General features: G+C 45.7%; 2 protein-coding genes and 1 pseudogene across 2 annotated transcripts; 1 reads left to right on the forward strand and 2 right to left on the reverse strand.

Annotated features, from left to right (window-relative positions):
* Nucleotides 1–7,063: 7,063 nt before the first annotated feature.
* Nucleotides 7,064–8,944, reverse strand: LOC119929579 (olfactory receptor 13H1-like). Its single transcript, XM_038747751.1, has 2 exons — nt 8,189–8,944; nt 7,064–7,075 (listed from the first exon to the last, which is right to left on the reverse strand). Exons 1-2 carry the CDS (start codon nt 8,942–8,944, stop codon nt 7,064–7,066), a joined length of 768 nt encoding a protein of 255 aa, XP_038603679.1.
* Nucleotides 8,945–12,993: 4,049 nt separating this feature from the next.
* Nucleotides 12,994–22,921, forward strand: LOC119929580 (annotated as a pseudogene).
* A 1,277-nt stretch (nt 22,922–24,198) lies between these two features.
* Nucleotides 24,199–25,155, reverse strand: LOC119929581 (olfactory receptor 13H1-like). Its single transcript, XM_038747753.1, has one exon. It carries the CDS (start codon nt 25,153–25,155, stop codon nt 24,199–24,201), a length of 957 nt encoding a protein of 318 aa, XP_038603681.1.
* Nucleotides 25,156–27,787: the final 2,632 nt, after the last annotated feature.

The following is a 27,787-nucleotide window of genomic DNA, read 5'->3' on the forward strand; positions in this document are numbered from 1 at the left end:
GACCCAGGCTTTACACAGCCCCCTGAGCCTTACACTGCCTATATACCCACACCTTGTGTTAGGCCCTAACTCCCAGGATGAGTAGGAAAGGGTTGGGTTAACCAGCTCTCCTCTTTAATAGGAAGCCCATGCGTGTATGGTTAGATTTGCCACCACATCAGGAATTTGTTTGAACTCAGAATTTGCGCAGACCTGGATAGAATACCCACCCTCCTCTCACCTAACCATGCTCTTCCCTCCTACTCTCCTCTCCTCCATTCCAACTCCACCAAAGCCTTTCTGCACGAACTCTAACTGACAGTGGCTAACTAACGAACTCTAACTCTAGCCTCTTCTGACAGTGGCTCCTTAGATGCCTCTGGCTTGTACCCTAGCCTTTTTGCTGGGTTATTCCTTGACTCAGGACACCTGATCCCAGGCTGGGAGCTTGTTGCTAAAGAGGAAAATAAGGAAGCGGGGAATTGCAGCTCCCTCCTGAGCCCCGATGTACCTCCAGGATTGTCTAACTGCAAGTTGGGCCACAGCTTGTCAGGTACATTGGCTGAGGCAAAATGGGGCTCACGAAGGAAGGGTTTTTCCCCTGGTCTCTCTTGCCCTCTTCTCTCTCTTCCCCCTGCCCCCACCTGAGGGTTAAGCACTCAGTACAATACTGTGCACACAGTAAACACTCCATAAATATGATTTATTGACTGAGGGTCCTCTTCCCTGGTGACCCACTGGGCTCTGATAACCTGGAAATGGTCACCTTGAGGCTCTTTCTGGATTTTCCAGGACCTGTGAGGCACATAGTCTGCTGGGGAGGACGGGGGTCTGAAAAGTAGGGGTCCTGGTTTCTTTTAGCTCCCACCACTCGTCCACATTACTGGACCCAAGCAGGAGCCTCACTAGGTCTGAGTGCCTTCAGAGAAATCCATTGCGAAGTCTTCTACTTGACCAGTTAGATCCTGGATTAGCACAAGACATCATTGCCCAGGACAATGGCACCTCCAGGCAAAGATAATAATAATAATAATAACAATGGCATTTATTAAGCACTTACTATGTGCAGAGCACTGTTCTAAGCGCTGGGGGGGATACAAGGTGATCAGGTTGTCCCACGTGGGCTCACAATCTTAATCCCCATTTTACAGATGAGGTAACTGAGGCTCAGAGAAGTTAAGTGACTTGCCCAAGGTCACACAGCAGACATGTGGCTGAGTCGGGATTCGAACCCATGACCTCTGACTCCAAAGCCCGTGCTCTTTCCACTGAGCCACGCTGCTTCCCCGAAGATGCTTGTGATTTTCAATAACGTATGGTTATTGGTACTGTGTGTCTTGCCAGTTCGGGTGAGAGGAGAGAGCCAGGTGGGCATGGCCAGGGGTGGTGTTTAATCTGCTTCATTTTGTTGGTTCTTCCGCTGGAAATTACCAGAATTCAATAAGCTGCGTGAGTAATTCAATGAGCTCAGCAGAAACAGCGGCAACAGTAGCAGCAGTGAAGATGAGAATGATGAGATCAATTTTGATGACATGGAAGAGGAGTTAGAAAGGAAACTGGAGGAACTGCTGAGTGACCTGGATGGGCAAGACCAGGAAAAGGAGGAAACCAATTTCCTAGGTAGGTTAGGGAAGAGAGAAGCAGCATGGCCTAGTGGAAGAACACAGGCCTGGAAGTCAGAGGACCTGGGTTCTAATCCAGGCTCTGGTAATTGCATGCTGTGGGACCTTAAGCAAGTCACTTCACTTCTCTGAGCCTCAGTAACCTCATCTGTAAAATGGGGATTAAGTCTTCCTCCCTCCATTTTAGACTGTGAGCTCCACATGGAGCAGGAACTGTCCAACCTGATAAACTCGTTTCAATTTAAGTGCTTACAACAGTGCTTGACACTAAGTAAGAACTTAACGGATACCATTAAAAAAAGAGAGTGGAAGGTGTACCTTGGTCATGGTTGAAGCTCAACCGGGAAAGATTACTGGAGGTCTGTTCTAGGGAAGATGAGGAGGGGTCCACCCTCTCGGGCTGCTACTCCCTTGGGCTGAAATGAGAAGCATGATGAAAGGAGTCCATTTTTATAGTCTGGTTTTTTTTGGTTTCTTTTTTTTTTTTTTGGTTGTTGTTTTTTTCCTCAGCCATGAGGATCCAAGAGCAGATTTATAACCTGAATAGCAAACTGCAAGTGAATGAGGTGAGGGCAAGGTGACAGGAAGATCTCATCAAGAGAGTGGACAATATGGCACTCAAGGTGAGGTGGGGGACAGATGTAGTCTAGGCTCGATGAAGTCCTGCACTCTTTGCTGGCCCGTGTACGAGCCGAGTTCAGTCATGGATGCATGGAATCCTTGTTCTTGGGGTGCTTTCAGACTGCTGAGACACCATACAAACGACTCATACAAATTCATTCATTAATTCAATCATATTTATTGAGCCCTTACTGTGTGCAGAGCACTGTACTAAACCCTTGGAAAGTACAATTCGGCAGCAGATAGAGACAATCCTTATGCAACAACTGGCTCACAGTCTAGAACGGGGAGACAGACAACAAAACAAAACAAGTAGTCGGGCAGCAATAGCGTCAAAATTGATAAATAGAATTATAGATATATACACATCCTTAATAAAATAGACTAATAAATACATACAAATATACACAAGTGCTATGGGGCAGAGAAGGGGGTAGAGCAGAGGGAGGGAGTAGGGGCAATGAGGAGGGGAGGAGGAGCAGAGGAACAAGGGGGCTCAGTCTGGGAAGAACTCCTGGAGGAGATGAGCTCTCAGTAGGGCTTTGAAAAGGGGAAGAGAGCTAGTTTGGCGGATGTGAGGAGGGAGGGCATTCCAGGCCAGAGGTAGGACGTGGGCAAGGGGTCGACAGCGGGACAGGTGAGAATGAAGCCCAGTGAGGAAGTTAGTGGCTGAGGAGTGGAAGGTGAGGGCTGGGCTGTAGAAGGAGAGAAGGGAGGTGAGGTAGGAGGGGGCAAGGTGATGGACTGCTTTGAAGTCAATAGTGAGGAGCTTTTGTTTCATGTGAAGGTTGTTAGGCAACCACTGGAGATTTTTGAGGAGTGGAGTGACATTCCCAGAGCATTTCTTTAGAAAGATAATCCAGGCAGCATAGTGAAGTATAGACTAAAGCAGGTAGAGATAGTAGGATGGGAGATCAGAGAGGAGGCTGATGAGGTAATCCAGTCAGGATAGGATGAGAGATTGTACCAACAAGGTAGCGGTTTGGATGGAGAGGAAAGGGCGGATCTTGGTGATGTTGTGAAGGTGAATCCTGCAGGTTTTGGTGACGGGTAGGATGTGTGGGGTGAATGAGAGAGCGGAGTCAAGGATGATACCAAGGTTGCGGGTTTATGAGATGGGAAGGATGGTAGTGTCATGCACAGTGATGGGAAAGTCATGGAGAGGACAGGGTTTGGAAGGGAAGATAAGGAGCTCAGTCTTTGACATGTTGAGTTTTAGGTGGCAGGTGGACATCCAGGTGGAGACGTCCTGAAGGCAGGAGGAGATACGAGCCTGGAGAGAGGGAGAGAGAACAGGGGAGGAGATGTAGATTTGGGTGTAGAGATGATAGTTGAAGCCCTGAGAGTGAATGAGTTCACCAAGGGAGTGAGTATAGGTGGAGATAAGAAGATAAGAAGAAGCAGTACGACCTAGTAGAAAGACCATGGGTCTGGGGGTCAGATGACCTTGGTTCTAATCCCGGTTCCACCACTTGTCTCATGTGTGACTGTATGCAAATCATTTCACTTCTCTGTGCCGTAGTTCCCTCATCTGCAAAATTCAATACCTGTGCTCCTTCCTACTTAGACAATGAGCCCCATGTGGAACCTGATTGTCTTATATTTACTCCAAGCTTAGTATAGTGCTTGTCACATAGTAAATGCTTCATAAGTATGACAATTACTATTATTGTTCAGGAATAGTAGTAATGATCATCATGGTATTTATGAAATACTTGTTATGGCCTAGTACTGTGCTAAGCACTTGACTAGAAGTCAGGTTAATGAGTGGGTAGGGATCAAATTCTGAGCAAAATGTCAGCTAAGGGCTTGGAGGATCTGAGCTTTTCCTGCTGAGTTTGAAAAAGGTTAATAGTTTAGTGAAGACATTTTTCAGCCATTCATCTAAGAAAGGAGGGAAAGGAATATCTCAGAGCAGGCAGAAAGATCCCTTTCTGATCTCCCATCCTCCTGTCTCTCCCTGCTTCAGTCTATACTTCACTCTTCTGCCTGGATTATCTCTGTATCTCTATCTCTATCTCACAGTCTAACTAAGAGGGAGAACAGGCATTGAATTCCCATTTCACAGATGAGGAAACTGAGGCACACAGAAGTTAAGTGACTTGCCCAAAATCACACAGGAAGCAGGGGCCGGAGCTGGGATTAGAACTGAGGTCCTCTGACTCCCAAGCCTGGGCTCTTTCCACTGAGCCACGCTGATTAAGACTGTGAGCCCCATGTGGGACAGGGACTGTGACCAACCTGATTAATTTGTATCTACTCTAGCGCTTAGCACAGTGCCTGGCACATGGTAAAAGTGCTTAACAAAAACCAAAAAAAGAAAAGGAGAGAAAAGTAGAGTATTTCCATGGCAGAAGACATGACTCTTCCTAAAGGTACCTATGAAGAAGGGTAGTTTACGAGTGCTAGCCATCTAAAACTCAATATGTCCAAGACTGAACTCCTTATCTTCCCTCCCAAACCCTGCCCTCTCCCTGACTTTCCCATCACTGTTGACGGCACTACCATCCTTCCCGTCTCACAAGCCCGCAACCTTGGTGTCATCCTCGACTCTGCTCTCTCGTTCACCCCTCACATCCAATCTGTCACCAAAACCTGCCGGTCTCAGCTCCACAACATCACCAAGATCCGCCCTTTCCTCTCCATCCAAACCACTACACTGCTGGTTCAATCTCTCATCCTATCCCGACTGGATTACTCCATCAGCCTCCTCTCTGATCTCCCATTCTCCTGTCTCTCCCCACTTCAATCTATACTTCACGCTGCTGCCCGGACCATCTTTGTGCAGAAATGCTCTGGGTATGTCACTCTCCTCCTCAAAAATCTCCAGTGGTTGCCTGTCAACCTACGAATCAAGCAAAAACTCCTCACTCTAGGCTTCAAGGCTCTCCATCACCTCACCCCCTCCTACCTCACCTCCCTTCTCTCCTTCTACAGCTCATCCCACACCCTCCACTCCTATGCCACTAGTCTCCTCACTGTGCCTCATTCTCGCCTGTCCCACTGTCAACCCCTGGCCCACGTCCCTCCCCTGGCCTGGAATGCCCTCCCTCCACACATCCGCCAAACTAGCTCTCTTCCTCCCTTCAAAGCCTTACTGAGAGCTCATTTCCTCCAGGAGGCCTTCCCAGACTGAGCTCCCTTTTTCCTCTCCTCCTCCCCTCCCCATTGCCCCCCACTCCCTCCCTCTGCCCTATCCTCTTCCCCTCCCCACAGCACTTGCATATATTTGTACATATTTATTGCTCTATTTTATTAATGATGTGCATATAGCTATAATTCTATCTATTCTGACAGTTTTGACACCCGTCTACTTGTTTTGTTTTGTTGTCTGTCTCCCCCTTCTAGCCTGTGAGCCCGTTGTTGGGAAGGGACCATCTCTATATGTTGCCGACTTGTACTTCCCAAGCACTTAGTACAGTGCTCTGCACACAGTAAGTGCTCAATAAATACGATTGACTGAATAAATGAATGAACAAACTGAAAGAGTCTTGAGTGGCTGAGGACTAGGGAAATCAATTCCTGTGCTAGTTGATCATCGGTTAGCATGTTCTGAGCATTGACTAAATAATGTACACAGATCAGAGTAGTCTCTGTCTCACCAGAGGCCAGAAAAGAAAGGAATCTCCTTTTCTCAATGGGTCATCACCCTGCCGGCCCCCTCCCCCAACTCAAGGGTGATCAAAGTCAGTCATTTTCCCATGGGACTTGTTTTCCAGACCCGACTTGAAAATACGTTGGTCAATTCCAGAAAGCATGAAAAACAAGATATTAATAATAACGTTGGTATTTGTTAAGCGCTTACTATGTGCAAAGCACTGTTCTAAGTCCTGGGAGAGTTACAAGGTAATCAAGGTTGTCCCACATGGGGCTCACAGTCTTAATCCCCATTTTACAGATGAGGACACTGAAGCAAAGAGAAGTGAAGTGACTTGCCCAAAGTCACACAGCTGAAAAGTCACAAAGCTGGTATTAGAACCCATGACCCCTGACTCCCAAGCCTGGGCTCTTTCCACTGAGCCACGCTGCCTCTCTGATCAGCTTGAGTTGAGGAGACTCCCCCTCTGGAAGGGGTGAGAACAGTCCAGAATGTGGAATCAGGGTGCTGATGGGAGGCAAGGTCACTCCGGCCTTGGACAACAGAGCCCCCAACATGGGCACTAACTATTGACCCGACAAAACTATCAAAGCAATGTCATTTCATTATGGTATTAGGCACGGGGATGGGTATCACATGATCAGTTTGGCTCAGTCCCTGTCGCATACGGGACTCATTAGGAGGTAGCCGGAGCAGGGCTTTCAACCAATCTCTCTGTGCCTCAGTTCCCTCAGCACTTTGCCCCAAGTCACGTTGAAAAACTGGGACCAGAATCTGAGCCTTCTGACTTTCCCTCTTTCCACTCTGCCTCCCTGGAATAAAACCTGACCCCTTGGCTGGATAGCTTCAGGATGGCCCCTTGTCGCCCCCATCCACACTCCAAACTGCAAAGAACCACTGGATGATTCACAGAAGACTGGCCCTAGGCTTACAGTTGGGATGAAATGTAGGTCTGGGAGAAGTTTCTTGCTGGGGTAGATGTTTTTTCCCCTCCAAATCAGGTACCAGAGCAGAAATGCCTCATTTTTCCTCTGTGCATCTATCTCTCCACAGTTCAACTCCCTGCAGGAACAGTTGGAGAGCTTCATGCAGCAGTGAAGGGGTGGGAGGGAACCTGGCCTAGGCCAAGATGATTTCAGCATTTTTCTCTCAGTTGATGTAGTGGGTGTCCCTTGAACTGAAGCTGAGAGCAAATGTGGCTGGGTTTACACTTGGTGGTCTCCCCTTCCCCTTCCCCACAAACCTACTCCAGTTCCTGAAAGATTTAAAGGTTGAAAACCCATATGGACTTGGTAAACCTGAGAGGGCTCACCTGAGAGATTATCTCTGGAATAAAATGTCACTGTTCTTATTGCTAGTCAGGTCCCTGGTATTTAGATATGTGGGTAACCAACCTGCCTCTCTGAGTTTTCCTTCTTTGGGGTCAGCGTTTCTAATTCCCCTAATAAGGGGAATTATAAGATCTGCTTCCCTGTCTTAGGGGGCCCCCCAGAAGGGAAGAATTGCCCCACATTCCTATTTTCAAGAGAGCTCGGCCATTGGCCGCCAGACAGGTTCCACCTCAGGAAGCCCCTAGTCTGCTGGGGATTAGGAATAGAGGAGAATTTTGAGGAAAAACAAAGAGACAGAGGGAGGGGGCTAGTGGGCTCCAGGGACAGGAGGTAGCCCTCAATTACCTTGTTCCTTTCTGTCCAGATGTAGGGCACTCTCTCCAACTCACTAGATGTCTCTGCTTCTGCTAGGCCTCAGGTTTCTGCCACTCCATGCTGAGTGAAAACACACACTCAGAGACACCAACCCCCATGTGCAACATCTTCCTACCCCGGGAAGAGTAACAAAAATGGTATTTAAGCACTTACCATGGGCTGAGCACCGTGTGCTAGGGGTTGGGACAGTACAATCCAATAGAGTTGGCAGCACGTTCCCTGTCTACAACAAATTTACATTCCAAAGTGGGAGAGAGACATTAATATAACTATGTAATTTCTCATTTCTCATTTAAGATATGTACATCATAATAATTGTATTTGTTATGCCCTTAAGGGCCAAATAGTGTACTAAGCACTGGGGTAATCAAGGTAATCAAGTCACACACAGTCTCTGTCCCATATTGGGCTCACAGTCTAAGTAAGACACAGAATAGGTACGGAATTCCCATTTTACAGATGAGGAAACTCAGTCACACATAAATTAAGGGACTTGCCCAAAGTCCCACAGCAAGTGGGGGTGCCATGCTTAGAACCCAGGGCCTTCCTAATGCCATTATGGATCAATTCTAGTTTGTTTTCCTCCTGTAATGAATTATACCTGTTTTTCAAGTCAGCCTCAACTCACCATTATGTCTTAAAATTCATACTGACAGCCTTACTTGCTTGATTTTCCCAGCTGCCTTTCTCAAAGCTCCTACCACATCCTTGTTTCTCAATGTATAAATGAGAGGGTTTACCAAGGGGATCACTGTTCCATAAAATATAGAGATGATTTTGTCCCGGTCCTTATTGTCTTTGTTCTGAGGTATGACATAAATGGAGATGATGGTCCCGTAGTAGATGGTCACCACAGTCAGGTGCGATCCACAGGTGGAGAAAGCTTTCCACCGCCCAGCTGTGGAGGGGATTTTCAATATGGCCACCACGATTCGGATATAAGAGAGGAGGATGAACAGAAAGGGGAGGGGCACGATGAAGATCGAGTTTATCAACAGCAGCATCTCACTGAAAGTGGTGTCTGAGCAGACCAGCTTAAAGACAGCTTCGAACTCACATACAAAATGGTTCACTACATTGTGCCCTGCACAAAACTGAGCCGGTATGGTGATTATAGGAATTATAGTCAGCAGGAAGGTACTGATCCACATGGTGGCAGCAATCTGGAAGCAAGCCCTCATTGTCATGATCAGCGTGTAACGCAAGGGGTTCGATATGGCGACGAATCGGTCGTAAGCCATGACAGCCAGTAGGCAGCATTCAGTCATGCCCAAGAATAGGGAAATGGTCAATTGGGTATAGCAATCATTGTAAGTGATAGTGGGGCAGTCTCTCAGTAAGTTGACAAGGGACATAGGCACCGCGCTGGTTGTGGTACACAGGTCAATAAAGGACAGATTGCAGAGGAAGAAATACATTGGGGTGTGAAGTCGAGGCTCTTTCCACACTACCATAATGATGAGGCTATTTCCCACGACAATTCCCAGATAGAGATGGAGCAAGATACAGAAGAAAATGATTTGACTTTTGGGCTGATGGGAAAGTCCAACCAGGATGAATTCTGTGACCTCAGTGTAGTTGGCCCCTCTCAGTTTATTCATTTTCTCCTACCTGTGGAACCAAGACAAAGGAAAGAGAGCTTGAATTTTAGAAAGTCCAAGCCCAGTGAGTTCTGACTCTAAGGGGGCTGGTTGGGAATTACTTGAAGTGTTCTCCAGGATTCCTGGTCATTAGCCATCATCTGGAAAGGAGCAGATGGTATAATTTCCAGGAGGCACCCAACACAAAACTGTGTATTCCTCAGAGCTGGGATCTGTGGATAACCTGTTCTCTAGTCTGAGGTCACTAGGTCACTAAGGGCAGTTAAAACTAGGGTGGAATTAGCATTTCTTGTTCAGAAAAGGTAAGTGAGGTCTCTGTTTTTTTGTAGTGGGAGGAACTGAAATTTTCACTACTGTTTCCTCCTATTTTTATTTTCTTTCTTCCAAATGAGGAAATCAACCTCTAGGAAAGTCGTACCTCTGGGTAGCCTTCAGGATTCAAAGTTCTGAAGGAAATTAGTGCCAACGAGCTTAGCTTGATTTAGTCTTTCACACTTTTTAGAGATAATCAAAATAAACTGAATTTCTATCCAGTGATGGGGAAAGAGCTGACAAAATTTGCTTGAGGAGCACACACCCTAGAACCCTTCTCAGCCTTCTAAGTTGGACTCAAACACAATCTCCATCTTTGAGACCATTTTTGGAGGATGGATTATCCTAAATCCAGTGTTTTTAGCCCTTTTGGGAATTGATGGTTACGTCTGCTGGTGGAGCAAATGCCCCCAGTGCAGAAACTAAGGCCACAAAAAGAGATGGAGAGAAGATTTTTCTAATCAGCAATCTTATCCCCCTCCTAGACTAAAAATGAGTTCTATGTTGGGTTGTTTTTTTTGGGGGGGAGGGGACTCTGCCTCTGACTGCACTGAAGCTTTCATTCAGTGAGAATATATTTTTCTTTATCTAGGCTGCTCAATGGGTTATTAGCTGAACTACATTGGACCTGGGTTCTAATTCCAGCTCCTCCATTTGTCTGCTGGGTGACTTTGGGTAAATCACTAAACTTGTCTGGGCTTTAGTTCCCTCATTCTCAAAAAGGGGATTCAATACCAATTCTCCCTCCTATTTAGACTGTGAGCCCATGTGGGACTTGATTTTCTTTTATCTATCCTCGTGCTGAGTGCAGTGCTTGGCACATAGTAAGCACTTAAGAAATACCACATTTAATATTAATATTTCTCTTGGGCACTTGATGTTCCTTTACTATTGAGAAGCAGAGAGATACAGGATGAATGTAATATCTTAATTTCACTAACTTTTTTGGGGGCAGGAGGGAGGGGGCATGAAGAGAAGGCTGTTTTCTAACCTCAGCCAACAAAATTGTCTCACAAAATATCATCCCATTTCTCTTACGTGTTATTTAGCTGGAAAATACATTTAAATGTTATGCAAAAATGTACCTGGAGTTGGAGTATGTCAAAAGTTTGGAAGATAGCTGGGCCTATTTGGGGAGCTACAGATTTGGTCTAACTTCACCAGCTGGAGGTCTCAGGCACCAATCACCTTCATTTCAAAGGAACTACCAACTCTCCAGTGAGTCAGACAAATGGAATTCCAGGGGTGATTGTAGGAAATACAAAATAATGTAGAGATTTTTATTCCCGATGGTTACCATCTAGAATTAAAATGTTAAGTTCTCCATTAATTTAAAAGGTTGGGAAGGAAGTGAATTAGATACTTTTTTAAAAAAATCAAAAAGCTGGAATGGGCCTTCAGGTTGTGAAAGAGACCAGATACTCACTGAATTCTATAGCTTCCAAGGTAACTGCTGCTGGAAATGTATTCTTTTCGAAGTAACAATAAAATCCACAGATAGCCTTTGGTCAGAGATGGGTCACCAAAGCATCCAGCCCAGCCTAGTTTAAGGGTGGTCAAATTGGTGGGTTTTCCTTTGGTTCCTCACACACCCAGTGGGAGAAAAGGCATCTTTGCAAATCCAGTGATGAATTTGCTTGCCTTTAATTAAATCCCTGAATTAACCCTAAGAAACAAAACAAATTATTTGGAATGCCGTTCCCTTGTTTTAAAAGCTGACTCCATATTTGTAGGGCACTTAGATGGAATCAATCAATCAATCAATGATATTTATTGAGTCCTTACTATGTGCAGAGTACTGTACTAAGTACTTGTGAGAGTACAATACAACAGAGTTAGCAGACACGTTTACTACTCACAATGAGTTTATAGTCTAGAATATAATAACATCAAATTCTGATTTGAAGGAGATTCAAGCAGAACATTCAACACTGTACAAAGCTCATTTTTTTAAGGGAGGGTGGCTAGTAACATATCTCTTACCTTGACTTCAAAATATTAAATGATTTGAGGCCAGATCTTCTCTCTCTGATTTGCTGATACATTACCCATTGTTGGGTAGGGACCGTCTCTATATGTTGCCGATTTGTACTTCCCAACCGCTTAGTACAGTGCTCTGTACACAGTAAGCACTCAATAAATACGATTGAATGAGTGAATGAATTACACTCTCCAAGGCAAACAACAAAAATGATTTAGCAAGATATAGCTTAGAACAATTGGCAAAGGGTATATAATACTGGTTCTTGCACTCACCTTGAGCGAAAAACCTGCATATCACTGAATCCAGATCCACTACCCAGAACAGGAAGACATTAAATATTTCAAGAAGACTCCAGAGCTCATGATTTCAGCCTTCAGGAGACTCCAGGGATCATATCCCTTAGAGGCAGTGAAATTCCACCAATGGAAAGTGGATTGAAGGAACTAGCAATGTATTGATGTGCCCTCTGAGCAAAAGATACCTTTTTTCCTTTGTAGATCATTAAAGCCAAGCAGAGTCATTATTTTCCTCTTATAATGAGTCTCTGATACATGCAAGTGAAACAGTTTACAGAGACTCATTTGGTTACTAGTTGCAAGGAGGGTGAAGTAGCAGGGGGTCCTGTCCCACCCACCCAGGCCAAAAACAAGACCCTTACAGGGTCCTCCAAAAAACTGCCAAACAATGAGGCAGAACCCCAAATGACCATTGCGGGATGTTCTAAGGTCACTATTAGCTACACACAGTACATCTCTGTTGTCCCACTATTTGTCTGAGACTGGCCCTGATCTGGTCACTGGGGAAGACTAGCTCTATCTTATGTTAGGTCCCAGGACAGGAGTGAGAGATTAGATGAGGGTTGTGTCATAAGCAGGAGGATTTGCAACTACTGCAGAGTGAGGTGCTAGAACACAACTATGGAGGGGGTGGACTAAGAAATGTGCCTGGAGTTATGGATGCTGCAATGCTGAGTCTCTCTTTCTCAGATTGAAGCCAACCCCTTTGTCATTTCCTCAGAAAAATCTAACCTTGAAGTAGAGGGGACACAGAGAGGCAGGAGTCACTCTGAATTCAAATTTAAATTAGTAATGAAAAAGTCATCCCTCCCAGTTTTACCCCGGATGTATTCTAGCCCAAGAAACATATCTTAATTTTCCCATTAGAAACAGAAGAGGAAGAACGCAATCTTTGTATTACCAGAGAAATATGTCTTCTTCCATTCAAATATCCAGCTGGCAACCTGACTTTTTAAGTCATAATCTTTGTTGGAAAAATGTCTGTATATTCTCTTTTTCTTAAAGTGTTCTTCCTTCCTAGGCTTTTACTTTTCAGCCTGTCATTGAAAGGGGTGAAAGCCTCTCATGATTATCTTACTCAGATAGATTTGTTAAGCATTAATAGGCTTGTTGGGCATTGCTTATTACCAATGCAGTGAACAGAGTGGAGCAATTAAAACCACTTTTTGCAAACACCCAGACACCCCACTCTGGGCATTATTAAGGAGACAACAAACTTGGCAATTCTTTACAAGAAACTTTTCAACACAGTAATAATGGGATAATTATGAGCAATGGGAGAAAGTTTCAACTTTTCCTTCTCAGAGACAAAGAACAACTTTGAAGGTGTGAAATAAGGAGGAAGAAAAACATTCCCCTAATAAACTGAACCTAAAAAGCAATAAACAAGTCCCTCAGCAGAGCTGAGCTCCCTGAGACAGACACCCAAACCTGCCTCGGGGTTGCCTGTGTCTTTCAGATCAAACTTAAGGACCAAATCTCCTTTTCAGAGGCCATCTGTCAGTATCTCCAGAGACGAGAGCAATCTGTGACCTGAATGGCAATGGTGCTGCTTGGTGGGAGGGGCACCAGCTAAAATGCTCAGCTGGCCATCCATCTCTATGTTAAGAGTTTCCTCACTGTTGCCTGCCTGGTTTAGTAGAAAGAGCACGGGCTTGGGAGTCAGAGCTCCTGGGTTCTAATCCCAGCTTTGCCACTTGTCAGCTGTGTGACTTTGGCCAAGTCACTTAACTTCTCTGGGCCTCGGTTACCTCACCTGTGAAATGCGGAATAAGACCGTGAGGACTATGTGGGACAACCTGATTACCTTGTATCTACCCCATTTCTTAGAACAGTGTTTGGCACATAGTAAGTGTTTAACAAATGCCATCATCATTATTATTAGCATTGCCTGCCAAAGGAAGAAAGAGGAGTTAGAGCTGTTGATGCTGATTCAGTAATTATAGAAGTTGTATCTATTTTCTCCCCCACACTTACCCCAAGCACACTCAATTTGGCCATAATGCACATTTTCCCTCCACGTCTTGGCCAGAATGTTTTGATGGAAATAGGGAAGGATCTAACAAAGCGAACATGACTGGAAACAGGTTGGCACAATGTTGAAAGGCAGTTGGGTGTATACAGCTGGCAGAAGACAAAGCATGATGACCTCAGGGCTAATTTCCCTAAACACTGGGATCCACAAGAATGTATGTTCTAGGATAACCAGCCCACGTAGAGCAGTGCTCTGCAACCACTGGGTCTGTCAAGCTTGTTCACTGCCTGATGCTTCTGGGAGGACCCAGTATCTCTGCCCTCAGTCTGGTCCATGAATGCTTCTGGGCCCAGGACTACTGCCTTCAGGCAGCCCTCTCCTCAGCCCCCTGTGAACTGTCCTCCTTGTGTTTGCCAACCGCATGGCTCCTGGAACCTCTCCGAGTTCTTTCCTAGGGGAGACTGGGAATCTGATGCTGAGCCTGTAGGAAACCTCCTATCCATGGGTGGCATGATGGGGCCACAGAGGTTTGTGGATGAGGTACTGTCCTGTGAGTCAAAAGGTCATGGATTCTAATCCTGGGTCTGCCACGTGTTCGCTGGGTGACCTTGGGCAAGTAGATTAACTTCTCTGGGCCTCAGTTACCTCATCTGTAAAATGGGGATTGAGACTGTGAGCCCTATGTGGGACAGGGACTATGTTCAACCCCATCTGCTTGCATCCACCCCTGCATTTAATACATTGCCTGTCCCATAGTGAGTGCTTAACAAATACCACTATCTTATCACTGCTGATTTCCAGGCCTGAGGGGCTCTGAGGTGAGCCAGCAGGGTGGAGTTTGAGTTGAGCTGTTTGGTCAACAAGAGAAGCTAGAAACAATAGCTTGTGGCAAGGTGGTGTTGCCTGTTTCTAGTAACCCAAGGCCACTGGGGTCTTTTTATGCTATTTTTTAAGCACCATTATAAACACTTAGATAGGTCCAAGTTAATTAGGTTGGACACAGTCCCCATCCCACATGGGGCTCACAGTCTAAGTAGGAGGGAGAAAAGGTGTTTAATCTCCATTTTACAGTTGAGGAACGGAGGCACAGAGAAGTGAAGTGACTTGCCCACGGTCACACAGCAAGTAATTGGCAGTGGCGGGATTAGAACCTTGGTCCTCTGGCTCTCATGCCTGTGCTCTTTCCACTTGTCTACCCTGCTCCTCCCTTAGCACTTCTAGAGCCACCTGCAGTAACTCCTCTGAATGGAGGTGCAGTCTGGCACTGACCCACCAAGTCCCCACTGCTGATCGTTCAGCCAGTCAGTTGTATTCATTGAGTGCCTCCTGTATGCAGAGAACCATACTAAGTGCTTGGGAGGGTACAATCGAATTCATAGCTACAGTCTCTGTGCTCAAGGGACTTACATTAGTGCCTGGCTCCCCATCTACACTGTAAGTTACAGGTAGGAGGAAGGAAATGGGGATCTGGACTCCCCCTTCTAGACTGTGAGCCCACTGTTGGGTAGTGACCGTCTCTATATGTTGCCAACTTGTACTTCCCAAGCACTTAGTACAGTGCTCTGCACACAGTAAGCGCTCAATAAATACGATTGAATGAATGAATGAGTTAGTGCTTAAATAATCAGGTTATGTACAGAAGTGCTGAAGTGCCCATGGAGAGATTTGAAATTTGTTGGGGAAGGCTTCCTGGAGGAGCTGTGAATTCAAAAGGGTCTTGATGATAGTAAGAGGGTGGTTTATCGAGTTTGAAGGGGGAGAGAGTTCTGGGCAGCGAGGAGGGTGAAAGCAAGAGGGTGGCAGTGGGAGAGATGAGAACCAGGCAGAAAGTAGGTTAGCGTGAGTGCGACTTGGGTAGTCGGAGGAAAGGAGGAGAGAGCTGATTGAGTGCCTGAAAGCCAAACACTTATCCTAACCCAACTTGATTACTGCAACATCCTCCTTGCTGACCTTGTTGTGCCGAGAATCAGCGAGTGAGACCCAAGTAGAAATTTAGAAGTGGATTTTATTAGCGCGCGGCTGCAAGGGGCCAGGGACCCAGATCAAGCAGCACTGATCCCATTCTCACTGCGTCTTTTATTCAGTTACAGCAACATGGGAGGGAGCATTTAGGAATTTCAGGAATCCAATTAGGACAAAAGGATGCTGTAAATTCTCTGTTTTTACTGCCTTGTAAAGGTTGTTATCTGCCATATGGCCTTGTATAAATAGGTGTAAATTCTGTTATCTTCTGTTGTCACTGTCTTGTCAGGATGTCATCTGACCTAAGACCTTACACAGATAAGTGTTACTTGTTTAATGGCCTTGAAGGCATCTGTTGCAGACAGAACAAAAAGGAGTTGTTCTCTTAGCCTGCACAAAATGGAGTCAGTCATGTCAAGTCCGCTAGTGGACAACAGGGATGGCTTTTGTCAGGCAGGTCAGGGTGGGGGAGGCCTTTGTTAGGCAGGTTTTGTGGCGGGAAGTTTTGGTGGGCACTCTTCTTCCATGAAGAAGGGTGTACAAAGGGATGGGAACAAAATGGAGATCAGACAAACCCGTTCACAACAACCTCCCTGCCTCCTGTCTCTCCCCACTCCACTCCATACTTCACTCTGCTGCCCGGATCATTTAACCTACAAAAACGTTCAGTCCATGTTTCCCCACTTCTTAAGAATATTCAGCAGTTTCCCATCCACCTCTGCATCAAACGGAAGCTCCTTACCACTGGCTTTAAAGCCCTCAATTACCTTTTTCTCCCCTACCTTATCTCCCTGATTTCCTACTACAACCCAGCCTGCACACTTTGCTCTTCTAACGCCAATCTACTCACTGTACCTCGATCTCATCTTTCTCACCACTGACCTTTCGCCCATGTCCTGCCTTTGACCTGGAATTCATTTAATCATATTTATTGTGCGCTTACTTTGTGCAAAACAGTGTACTAAGTGCTTGGGAGAGTACAACACAACAACAAACAGACACAAACCCTGCCCACAATGAGCTCACAGTTGAGAAGGATGCCCTCCTTCTTCATATCCCACAGATAATCACTCTCTCCACCTTCAAAGCCTTACTGAAGGCACAGCTCCTTCAAGAGGCCTTATTCCAAGAAACCCTCATTTCCTCTTCTCCCACTACCTTGTGCATCGCCCTTGAACTTGGATTGGCACCGTTTAGTCACCCCTCTCTCAGCCTAGTGTATTATCCATAGTTTATATTAATGTCTGTCTCCCCTTCTAGACTGTAAGCTCTATGTGGGCAGGGAATGTGTCTCCCAACTCTGTTATAGTGTACCCCACCAAGCCCTTAGTACAGTGCTCTGCACACAGTAAGTGCTCAATAAGTGCAATTGATTGATTGAGCCAAAAGTCAGGAGTTTCAGCTTGATGCAGTGAAGAATCAGTCGCCATGTGATATTTTGAGGGGATTGGGGTGACGCTATGTTCTAGAAAAATGATCTGGGCAGCAGAGTGAGGAGAGCAATTGGAGGCAGGGAGACCAGTGAGGAGGCTGATGCAGGTGTTACCTTCTTAGACCATCCAAGTGCCTGGATCTATGTCCCCCACAGGCCCCTTCCTCCCCAGAAGTGGGTTTTCTAGCTGCCCAAAACTTGTCTGACTCCTAGGTTTGTGTGCCTGACTCCTGTCTGGTTTTCTGAAAGTGACAAACTCATTTCCCTTCCCTCTCCATGGGCCTCCCCACGTGAAGGAGACAGCAGAGCCGGATCCCCTTCTGTAGCTGGACTGTCGCCCGCCCTTTGCCTTCTGTAAAATGGGAATTAAGAGTGTGAGCCTCATGTGGTACAGGGACTGTGTCCAACCCTATTTGCTTACATCTACCCCAGTACTTAGAACAGAATTGTTCAGGTGCTGGTGGGCACAGAGGAAGAAAAGGAAGGAGACCTCTGCCCTCCTCTGGAAAAATCCTCTGTCCCCACAGACCCGACAGCCAACAAAATGGCTGAGAGAGAGAAGAGGTTCATCTTGGACCATGGAAGTAAGTCCCAGACTCTTGGCTGGCCTTGACCTTTTGATCAGAGGACATCCCCCTCCAATCCTTTCAAGTCTTTTCTCCTACCTTTGGAGTCAGCAGGTCTCCTGCCCAATCTAGCAGGGGAAGGCCCCATTCTGAACCTGACTGCAGAGGTCAACCCTGTCCTGCCCAATGGGCCCCGGTGGACAACATGTCTGTTTATCCCACAGCCTTCTCCTTATCTGCCTCTGACTGCCTCTGCCTTTCTCCACTTCTGCCAGCCTGATTTGATGGGCGCCATCTCCCTCTCTGTTTTAGTCTCGGGGCCCCTGAAGAACATCCAGAAGTGATGGTTCAGGAGTACAGTCAAGAAGAAGGTGAGAAGGACCGCCCTACCTGGCTGGTCACCCTTGGCTGGGGCGGGAGGAGACCTAGCTAGGTGGCTCCCTGGGTGCATTGGCCGTGGAGGAGGAGGAGGCATCAGTGAGAGTGATGGCTGAGGTCTCGAAGAAGAAGCTCTGATAGACTGCCTCTTCCATGGGCAGCTAGGGGATGGCCCCACTTGATCTAGGGGTTGATGGTGTTTGTCTTAGAGAAGCAGCATGGCCCAGGGGAACAGAGCTCAGACCTGAGAGGTGGGAGTCCTGAGTTCTAATCCCAGCTCCACCACTTCCCTGTTGTGTGACCTTAGGCAAGTCATTTCGCTTTCCTGGTCTTCCTTTTCCTCATCTGTAAAATGGAGAATCCTTCCCCCTGAGACTTTGAGTCCCAGATAGGAAAGAGGGTCTGCGTCCAACCTTCTTACATCGTATTTATTCATTCAATCATTTATTGAGTATTTACTGTGTTCAGAGCACTGTACTAAGCGCTTGGGAGAGTACAATACAACAAGAGACAATTTCCCTGCCCACAGAAAATTTATAGTCTAGAGAAGGAGAGTACCCCAGCACTTAGTACAGTGTTTGGCACATAGTAAGTGCTTAACAAACATTAGGATGAGTATCCTCTACACTGTAAGCTTGTTGTAGGCAGGGAATATGTCTTTTTATTGTTATGTTGTACTCTCCCAAGTGCTTAGTATGGTGCTCTGTACAGCATAAGCGCTCAATAAATACGATTGAATTATTGAATAAATATTCTCTGGTTTCACTCCATCCTGCACCCAGTACGTTGAGTCTCCAGACATCGAGAAGGAAGTGCAGCGGCTCCTGAGTACTGATGCTGAAGCCGTCCTTGTCTGTAACCTTTAACAGCAGAGACCCCTGAGTAGGGCAGTCTGGACCCAGAAACATAGCTCATCGAAGGGAATGAGTTGTGAGGTCCCAAAGTCCATAGGAGTGGAGCAGCAGGAAGTTAAATTTTCAAGACTGAGCTTTACCACCCCGCTACTGAAGAAAAATGCTCTGATCACAGTAAGTATGCAATCAATGTGAATGATTGATTGATTGTTTATGGTGTGTGCTAGACCCAGGCTTTACACAGCCCCCTTAGCCTTATACTGCCTATTCATCCATGGCTTCAGTCAGGCCCTAACTCCCAGGATGAATAGAAAAGGGTTTGGTTAACCAGCTTTCTTCTGTCACAGAAGGCCCACGTGATTATGGTTAGATTTGCCACCACATCAGGAATTTGTTGAACTCAGAATTTGGGTGACCTGGATAGAACACCCACCCTCCTCTCACCTAACCATGCCCTTCTCTCCTACTCCCCTCTTCTCCATTCCAACTCCACCAAAGCCTTTCTACAAGACCACACAGAGCACCTCTTCCCAAAAGTGGCTCCTTAGGTGCCTCTGGCTTGTACACTGGCCTTTTTGCTGGGTTATTCCTTGATTCAGGGCACCTGATCTCAGGCTGGGAGCTTGTTGCTGAGGAGAAAAACAAGGAAGCGGGGAATCCCAGCTTCCTCCTGAGCTCTGACGTCCTTCCAGGAATGTCTAACCGCAATTAAGGTCAAAGCTTGTCAAGTACATTGGCTGAGGCAAAGATGGAGTTCACAGAGGAAGGGTTTTTCCCTGGTTTCTCTGGCCCTCTTCTCTCTTGTCCCCCGACCCTCACCCGAGGGTTAAGCACTCAGTACAATACTGTGCAAACAGTAAGCACTCCATTAATATGATTCATTGATTGAGGGTCCTCTTCACCTGTGACTCATGGGGCTCTGATAACCTGGAGATGGTCACCTTGAAGCTATTTCTGGATTTTCCAGAACCTGTGGGGCACACAGGTTGCTGGGGAGGATGGGAGCCTGGAAATTAGGGGCTTCTTTTAGCTTCCACTACTCGTCCACATTACTGGACCCAAGCAGGAGCCTCACTATGTCTGAGTGCCTTCAGAAAAATCCATTGCCAAGTCTTCTGCTCAACCAGGTAGATCCTGGATCAGCGCAAGGCATCATTGCCCAGGACAGTGGCACCTCCAGGCAAAGATGCCTGTGATTTTCAATAACACCTGGTTATTGGTACCGTGTGTCTTTCCGGTTTGGGTGAGAGGAGAGAGCCAGGTGGGGATGGCCAGGGGTGGTGTTTTATCTGCTTCATTTTGTTGGTTCTTCCTGCTGAAAATGACCAGAATTCAGTAAGTTGTGTGAGTTATTCAATGACCTCAGTAGTAGCAGCAGCAGAAGCAACAGCAGCAGCAGTGAAGATGAGGATGATGAGATCAATATCGATGACATGGAGGAGGAGTTAGAAAGAAAACTGGAGGAACAGCTGAGTGACCTGGATGGGCAAGACCTGGAAAAGGAGGAAGCCAATTTGCTAGGTAAGTCAGGGAGGAAAGAAGCAACATGGCTTAGTGGAAGATCACAGACCTGGGAGTCAGAGGACCTGGTTTCTAATCCAGGCTCTGGCAATTGCTTGCTGTGTGACCTTCAGCAAATCACTTCACTTCTCTGAGCTTCAGTAACCTCATCTGTAAAATGGGGATTAAGTCTGCCTCCCTCCATTTTAGACTGTGAGCCCCATGTGGAACAGGGACTGCCCAATGTGATAAACTCATATCAATTCAAGTACTTAGAACAGTGCTTGACACCAAGAACTTAACACATACAATCAAAAAAAAAGAGTTGAAAGCGTACCTTCGTCATGGCTTAGCCTTGCCGAGGAAAGTTTACTGGAGGTCGGCTCTAGGGAAGGTGAGGAGGGGTCCACGCTCTCGGGCTGCTACTCCCTTGGGCTGAAGTGAGAAGCATGATGAAAGGATTCCATTCTTATGGCCTGTTTTTTTTGGTTGTTGTTTTTTTCCTCAGCCATGAGGATCCAAGAGCAGATTTATAACCTGGATAGCAAACCGCAGGTGAATGAGGTGAGGGCAAGGTGACAAGAAGACCTCATCAAGAGAGTGGAAAATATGGCACTCAAGATGAGGTGGGGGACAGATGTAAACTGGTGTCTAGGTTCGATGAAGTCCCACACTCTTTGCTGGCTTCTGTGCGAGCTGAGTTCAGTCACGATGCAAGGAGTCCTTGCTCTTGCTCTTGAGTTTTCAGACTGTTGAGGTGCCATACAAATGACTTATATAAATAAGAAGCAGCATGACCTAGTAGAAAGACCATAGGGTCTGGGGGTCAGACGACCTGGGTCCTAATTCCACTTGTCTAGCGGGTGACCGTATGCAAGTCATTTTACTTTGAGCCATAGTTCCCTCATCTGCAAAATAGAAATTCAATACCTGTCCTCCTTCCTTCTTATACTATAAGCCCCATGTGGAACCTGACTATCTTGTATCTACTCCAAGCTTAGAATAGGGCTTGTCACATAGTAAATGCTAAATGAATAGCACACTTACTATTATTATTCAGGAATAGTAGTAATGATCATGATTATATTTATGAAACACTTATTATGGGTTGAGTACTGTGCTAAGCACTTGACTATACAGAAGTCAGGTTAATGAAGGGGTAAGGATCAAATTCCTAGCAAAATGTCGGCTAAGGGCTTGGAGGATCTGAACTTTTCCTGCTGAGTTTGAAAAAGGCTAATGATTTAGTGAAGACATTTTTCAGCCATTCAGCTAAGAAAGGAAGGAAAGGAATATCTCAGAGCAGGCAGAGAACAAACTGAAAGAGTCCTGAGTGGCTGATGGCTAGGAAAGTCAATTCCTGTGCTAGTTGATCATCGCTTAGCATGCTCTGAGCATTGACTAAGTAATGTATGCAGATCAGACCAGTACCTGTCCCACCAGAGGCCAGAAAGGAAAGGAATCTCCTCTTCTCATTGGGTCATCATCCTGCCGCCTCTCCACCCCCCACCCCCAACAGGTGAACAAAGTCAGTCACTTTCCCATTGGACTTGATTTCCAGACCAGACTTGAAAATGCACTGGTCGATCTCAGAGAGCAGGAAGAACAAGATCAGCTTCAGGTGAGGAGGCTGCCACTCTGGAAGGGGTGAGAGCAGTCCAGAGTGTGGAATCGAGGTGCTGATGGGAGACAAGGTCATTCCAGCCCTGGACAACAGAGCCCCCACACATGGGCACTAACTATAGTCCCGACAAAACCATCAAAGCAACATCATTTCATTATGGTATTAGGCACGGGAATTGGTACCACATTATCACTTTGGCTCAGTCTCTGTCCCATGTGGGACTCACTAAGAAGTGTGAGAACAGAGCTCTCAAACAACCTCTCTGTGCGTCAGTTCCCTCAGAGCCTTGCCCAAAGTCACATTGCAGAACTGGGACCAGAATCTGAGTTTTCTGACTCTCTTACCAGTCTGCCTCCATGCAAAGAGCACGGGCTTGGGAATCAGAGGTCATGGGATCAAATCCCAGCTCTGCCAATTGTCAGCTGTCAACTGTGTGACTTTGGGCAAGTCACTTCACTTCTCTGTGCCTCAGTTCCCTCATCTGTAAAATGGGGATTAAGACTGTGAACCCCACGTGGAACAACCTGATCACCTTGTATCCTCCCCAGCGCTTAGAACAGTGCTTTGCATATAGTAAGTGCTTAATAAATGACATTATCAATTAGTTAATTAATTAATGGAATAAAACCTGACCCCTTGGCTGGATAGCTTCAGGATGGCCCCTTGTCACTCCCATCCACACTCCAAACAGCAAAGAACTACTGGATGAGTCACAGAAGACTGGCCCTAGGCTCGTAGTTGGGATGAAATGTAGGTCTGGGAGTAGTTTCCTTTTGGGGTAGATTTTTTTTCCCCCCAAATCAGTTACCAGAGGGCCTGCAGAAATGCCTCCTGTTTCCTCTGTGCATCCATCTCTCCCTCCACAGCTCAACTCCCTGCAGGAACAGTTGGTGATCTTCATGCAGCAGTGAAGGGGTGGGAGGGGACATAGCCTAGGCCAAGATGACTTCAGCATTTTTCTCTCAGTTGGTGTAGTGGGTGTCCATTTGACTGAAGCTGAGAGCAAATGAGGCTGTGTTTACACTTGGTTGTGTCCCTTTCCCACCTTCCCCAGAAACCTGCTCTAGATCCTGAAAGATTTAAAGGGGGAAAACCCCTAATTCTTTGGATTTGGTGAACCTGAGAGGGCTCACCTGAGAGATTATCTCTGAAATAAAATGTCACTGTTCTTATTGCTAGTCAGGTCCCTCATAGTTAGATCTGTGGGTAACCATCCAGCTTATCTGAGTTTCCCTTCTTTGGAGTCAGCTTCTATAATTCCCCTAATAAGGGGAATTTTTAGATCTGTTCCTCCTTCCTAGGGGGCCCCCCATAAGGGGAGAATTGCCCCATCTTCCTATTTTCAAGAGAGCTCATCCATTGGCCGCTAGACAGGTTCCAGCTTGGGAAGCCCCTTGTCTGCTGGGGACTAAATAGAGGAGAATTTTGAGGAAAAACAAAGAGGCAGAGGGGAGGGGACTAGTGGGCTCCAGGGACAGGAGGTAGCCCTCAATTACCTTGTTCTTTTCTGTCCAGTTGTAGGGCACTCTCTCCAAATCACTAGGTGTCTCTTCTTCTGCTAGGCCTCAGGTTTCTGCCACTCCATGCTAAGTGAAAACATACACACAGAGGCACACAGACACACCAACCCCTCTTCCCAACCTCTTCCTTCACGGGGAAGAGTAACAAAAATGGTATTTAAGCACTTACAATGGGCTGAGCACTGTGTGCTAAGTGCTTGGGAGTGTTCAATCCAATAGAGTTGGCAGCAAGTTCCCTGCCTACAAGTTTACATTACAAAGTGGGAGAGAGACATTAATATAACTATTTAATTTATAATATAACATTTAAAGATATGTACATGGTAATAATTGTATTTGTTACACACTTATGGGCAAAGTAGTGTACTAAGTACTGGTGTAATCAAGGTAATCAAGTAATCAAGTCAGAAACAATCTCTGTCCTACACTGGGCTCACAGTCTATGTAGGACAGAGAATAGGTATGGAATCCCCATTTTACTGATGAGGAAACTGAGGCACAGATAAATTAAGGGACTTGCCCAAGGTCCCACAGCAAGTGGAGGAGCCAGAATTAGAACCTGGTTCTTCCAAATGCCTTTATGGATCAATTCCAGTTCTTTTCCCTCCTGCAGTAAATTATACCCATTTTTCAAGTCAGCCTCAACTCAGCATTATATGTCTTAGAATTCACACTGACTGTGTTGCTTGCTTGGTTTTCCCAGCTGCCTTTCTCAAGGCTCCTATCATATCCTTGTTTCTCAACGTATAAATGAGAGGGTTCATCATGGGGATCACTGTTCCATAAAATATAGAGATGATTTTATCCTGGTCCTTACTGTCTTTGTTCTGAGGTTTGAGATAAATGGAGATGAGGGTCCCAAAGTAGATGGTCACCACTGTCAGATGTGATCCACAGGTGGAGAAAGCTTTCCACCGCCCAGCTGTGGAGGGGATTTTCAAGACGGCCACCACGATCCGGATATAAGACAGGAGGATAAACAGAAAGGGGAGGTGCAAGATGAAGATCGAGTTTATCCACATCAGGATTGCACTGACAGTGGTGTCCGAGCAGACCAGCTTAAAGACGGCTTCCAACTCACATACAAAATGGTTCACTACATTGTGTCCTGCACAAAACTGAGCCGGCATGGTGACCATAGGAATTAGGGCCAGCAGGAAGTTACTTAACCACATGACAGCGGCAATCTGGAAACAAGCCCTCATTGTCATGATCAGCGTGTAACGCAAGGGGTTTGATATGGCGACGAATCGGTCGTAAGCCATGACGGCCAGTAGGGAGCACTCGGTCATGCCCAAGAAGAGGAAGATGGTCATTTGGGTGTAGCAGTCACTGTAGGTGATAGTGGGGCAGTCTCTCAGGCAGTTGACAAGGACCAGAGGCACTGCGGTTGTGGTGGAACACAGGTCAACAAAGGACAGATTGCAAAGAAAGAAATACATTGGGGTGTGAAGTCGAGGCTCTTTCCATACTACCGTAATGATGAGGATATTTCCCACAACGGTTCCCAGATAGAGATGGAGCAAGATACAGAAGAAAATGATTTGACTTTTGGGCTGATGGGAAAGTCCAACCAGAATGAATTCTGTGACCTCAGTGTAGTTGGCCCCTCTCAGTTTATTCATTTTCTCCTACCTGTGGAACTAAGACAAAGGAAAGAGAGCATGAATTTTAGAAAATACAAGCCAAATGAGTTCTGACTCCATGGGGGCTGGATGGGAATTACTTCGAGTGGTCCCCAGGATTCCTGGTCAGTAGCCATCATCTGGCAAGGAGCAGATGGTATAATTTCCAGGAGGCGCCCAACACAATACAGTGTATTCCTAAGAGCTGGGATAACCAGGTCTCTAGTCTGAGGTCATTAGGTCACTAAGGCCAGTTAAAACTAGGGTGGAATTAGCTTTTCTTGTTCAGAAAAGGTAAGTGAGGTCTCTGCTTTCTTTCAGTGGGTGGAACTGAAATTCTCACAACTGTTTCCTCCTGTTTTTATTCTCTTTCTTCCAAATGAGGAAATCCCCTGCTAGGAAAGTGGTACCTCTGGTTAACCTTCAGGATTCAAAGTTCTGAAAGAAATTAGTGCCAAAGAGGTTAGCTTAATTTAGCCTTTCATCTTTCATGGATAATCAAAATAACCCGAATCTCTATCCAATGATGGGATAAAAGAGCTGACAAAATTTGCTTGAAGCGCAAACATCCTAGAACCCTTCTCAGTCTTCTAAGTTAGACTGGAACGGATTCTCCATCTTTAAGACCATTTTTGGAGAATGGATTATCCTAAATCCAGTGTTTTCAACCCTTTTGAGAATTGATGTCTACATTTGCTGATGGAGAAGACACCCCCAATGCAGAAACTAGGGTCATAAAGACAGAGGAAGAGAAGATTTTTCTAATCAGCAATCTCATCCCCTCCTAGACTAAAAATCAGGGTTTTTTTTTCTTTTTTGAGTGTATGTGTGTCGGGGGAAGACTCTACTCTGCCTCTGCACTGATAGCTTTCATCGAATGAGAACACATTTTTCTTTATATAGGCTACTCAATGGGTTATTAGCTGAACTACTTGGGACCTGGGTTCTAATCCCAGCTTCTCCACTTGTCTGCTGGGTGACTTTGGGCAAATCACTAAACTTCTCTGGTCTTCAGTTCCCTCATTCTCAAAAAGGGGATTCAATATCTGTTCCCACTCCTTCTTAAACTGTGAGTCCATGTGGGACTTGATTTTCTTATATCTACCCTAATGCTGAATACAGTGCTTGGCACATAGTAAGTGCTTAACAAATACCATAGTTAATATTATTAATACTTTTCTTGGGTACTTCATGTTCCTTCACTCCTTAGAAGCCCAGAGACACAGGATGAATGTAATATCTTAATTTCACGAGCTCTTTTGGGGGCAGGAGGGAGGGGACATGGAGAGAAGGCTATTTTCTAACCTCAGACAACATGTTTGTCTCAAAAAATAACATCCTATTTCTCTTAAGTGATATTTAGCCAGAAAATACATTTAAATGTTGTGCAAAAATGTACCCGGAGTTAGAGTACGTCAAAAGTTTGGAAGATACTTGTGCCTATTTGGGAAGCTATAGATTTGGTCTGACTTTACAAGCTGGAGCTCTCGGGCACCAATCACCTTCATTTCAAAGGAACTACTGACTCTCCAGTGAGTCAGCCAAATGCAGTTCCAGGGGTGACTGTAGGAAATCCAAGATAATGCAGATATTTTTATTCCCGATGGTTACCATCTAGATTTAAAATGTAAAGCCCTCCATTAATTTAGAGGCGGGAAGGAAATGAATTAGATCCTTTTTTTAAAAAAAATCAAGAAGCTGGAATGGGCCTTCAGGTTGTGAAGGAGACCAGCTACTCACTGAATTCTATAGCTTCCAAGGTAACTACTGCTGGAAATGTAGTCCTTTCAAAGTAAAAATAAAATCCACATAGAGCCTTTGGTCAGAGATGGGTCACAATAGCATCCAGCCCAGCCTGGTTTAAGGGTTGTCAAATTGGTAGGTTTTCCTTTGGTTCCTCACAAACCCAGAGGAAGAAAAGACATCTTTGCATGTCCAGTGATGAATTTGCTTGCCTGTAATTAAATCCCTGAATTAACCCTAAGAAACAAAACAACGTATTGGGAATGCCGTTCTCTTGTTTTAAATGCTGACTCCATATTTGTAAGGCACTTAGGTGGAATCAATCAATCAGTGATATTTATTGGCCCTTACTATGCGCAGAGTACTGTACTAAGTACTTGGGAGAGTAAAATACAACGGAGTTAGCAGACACCTTTCCTGCTCACAATGAGTTTATAGTCTTGTGTGTAATAACATCGAATCCCAATTTGATAGAAGTTCAAGCAGTACATTCAACACTGTAACGGTCATTTTTTTTAAGGGAGAGTGGTTAGTATAAATGTGTCTCTTACCTTGACTTCAAACTATTAAATGATTTGAGGCCAGATCTTCTCTCTCTGATTGGCTGATACATTACACTCTCCAAAGCAGACAACAAAGATGATATAGCATAGATCAACTGGGAAGAGGGATACGATACCGATTCTTGCACTCACCTTGAGAGAAAAACCTGCATATCACTGAATCCAGATCCACTACCTAGAACACAAGACATTAAATATTTCAAGAAGGCTCTAGTCCTCATGATTTTAGACTTCAGGAGACTCCAGGGATCATATCCCTTAGAGGCAGAGAAATTCCACCAATGGGAAGTGGATCGAAGGGACTAGCAATGTGTTGATGTGCCCTC

Source organism: Tachyglossus aculeatus, chromosome 6 (genome assembly GCF_015852505.1).
Source record: "Tachyglossus aculeatus isolate mTacAcu1 chromosome 6, mTacAcu1.pri, whole genome shotgun sequence".
Lineage (NCBI taxonomy): Eukaryota > Metazoa > Chordata > Mammalia > Monotremata > Tachyglossidae > Tachyglossus > Tachyglossus aculeatus.

What these genes read in the sequence shown, in the direction of transcription:
- LOC119929581 (XM_038747753.1), bottom strand. Translation starts at nt 25,155, where the DNA reads ATGAATAAACTGAGAGGGGCCAACTACACTGAGGTCACAGAATTCATT.
- LOC119929579 (XM_038747751.1), bottom strand. Translation starts at nt 8,944, where the DNA reads ATGTATTTCTTCCTCTGCAATCTGTCCTTTATTGACCTGTGTACCACA.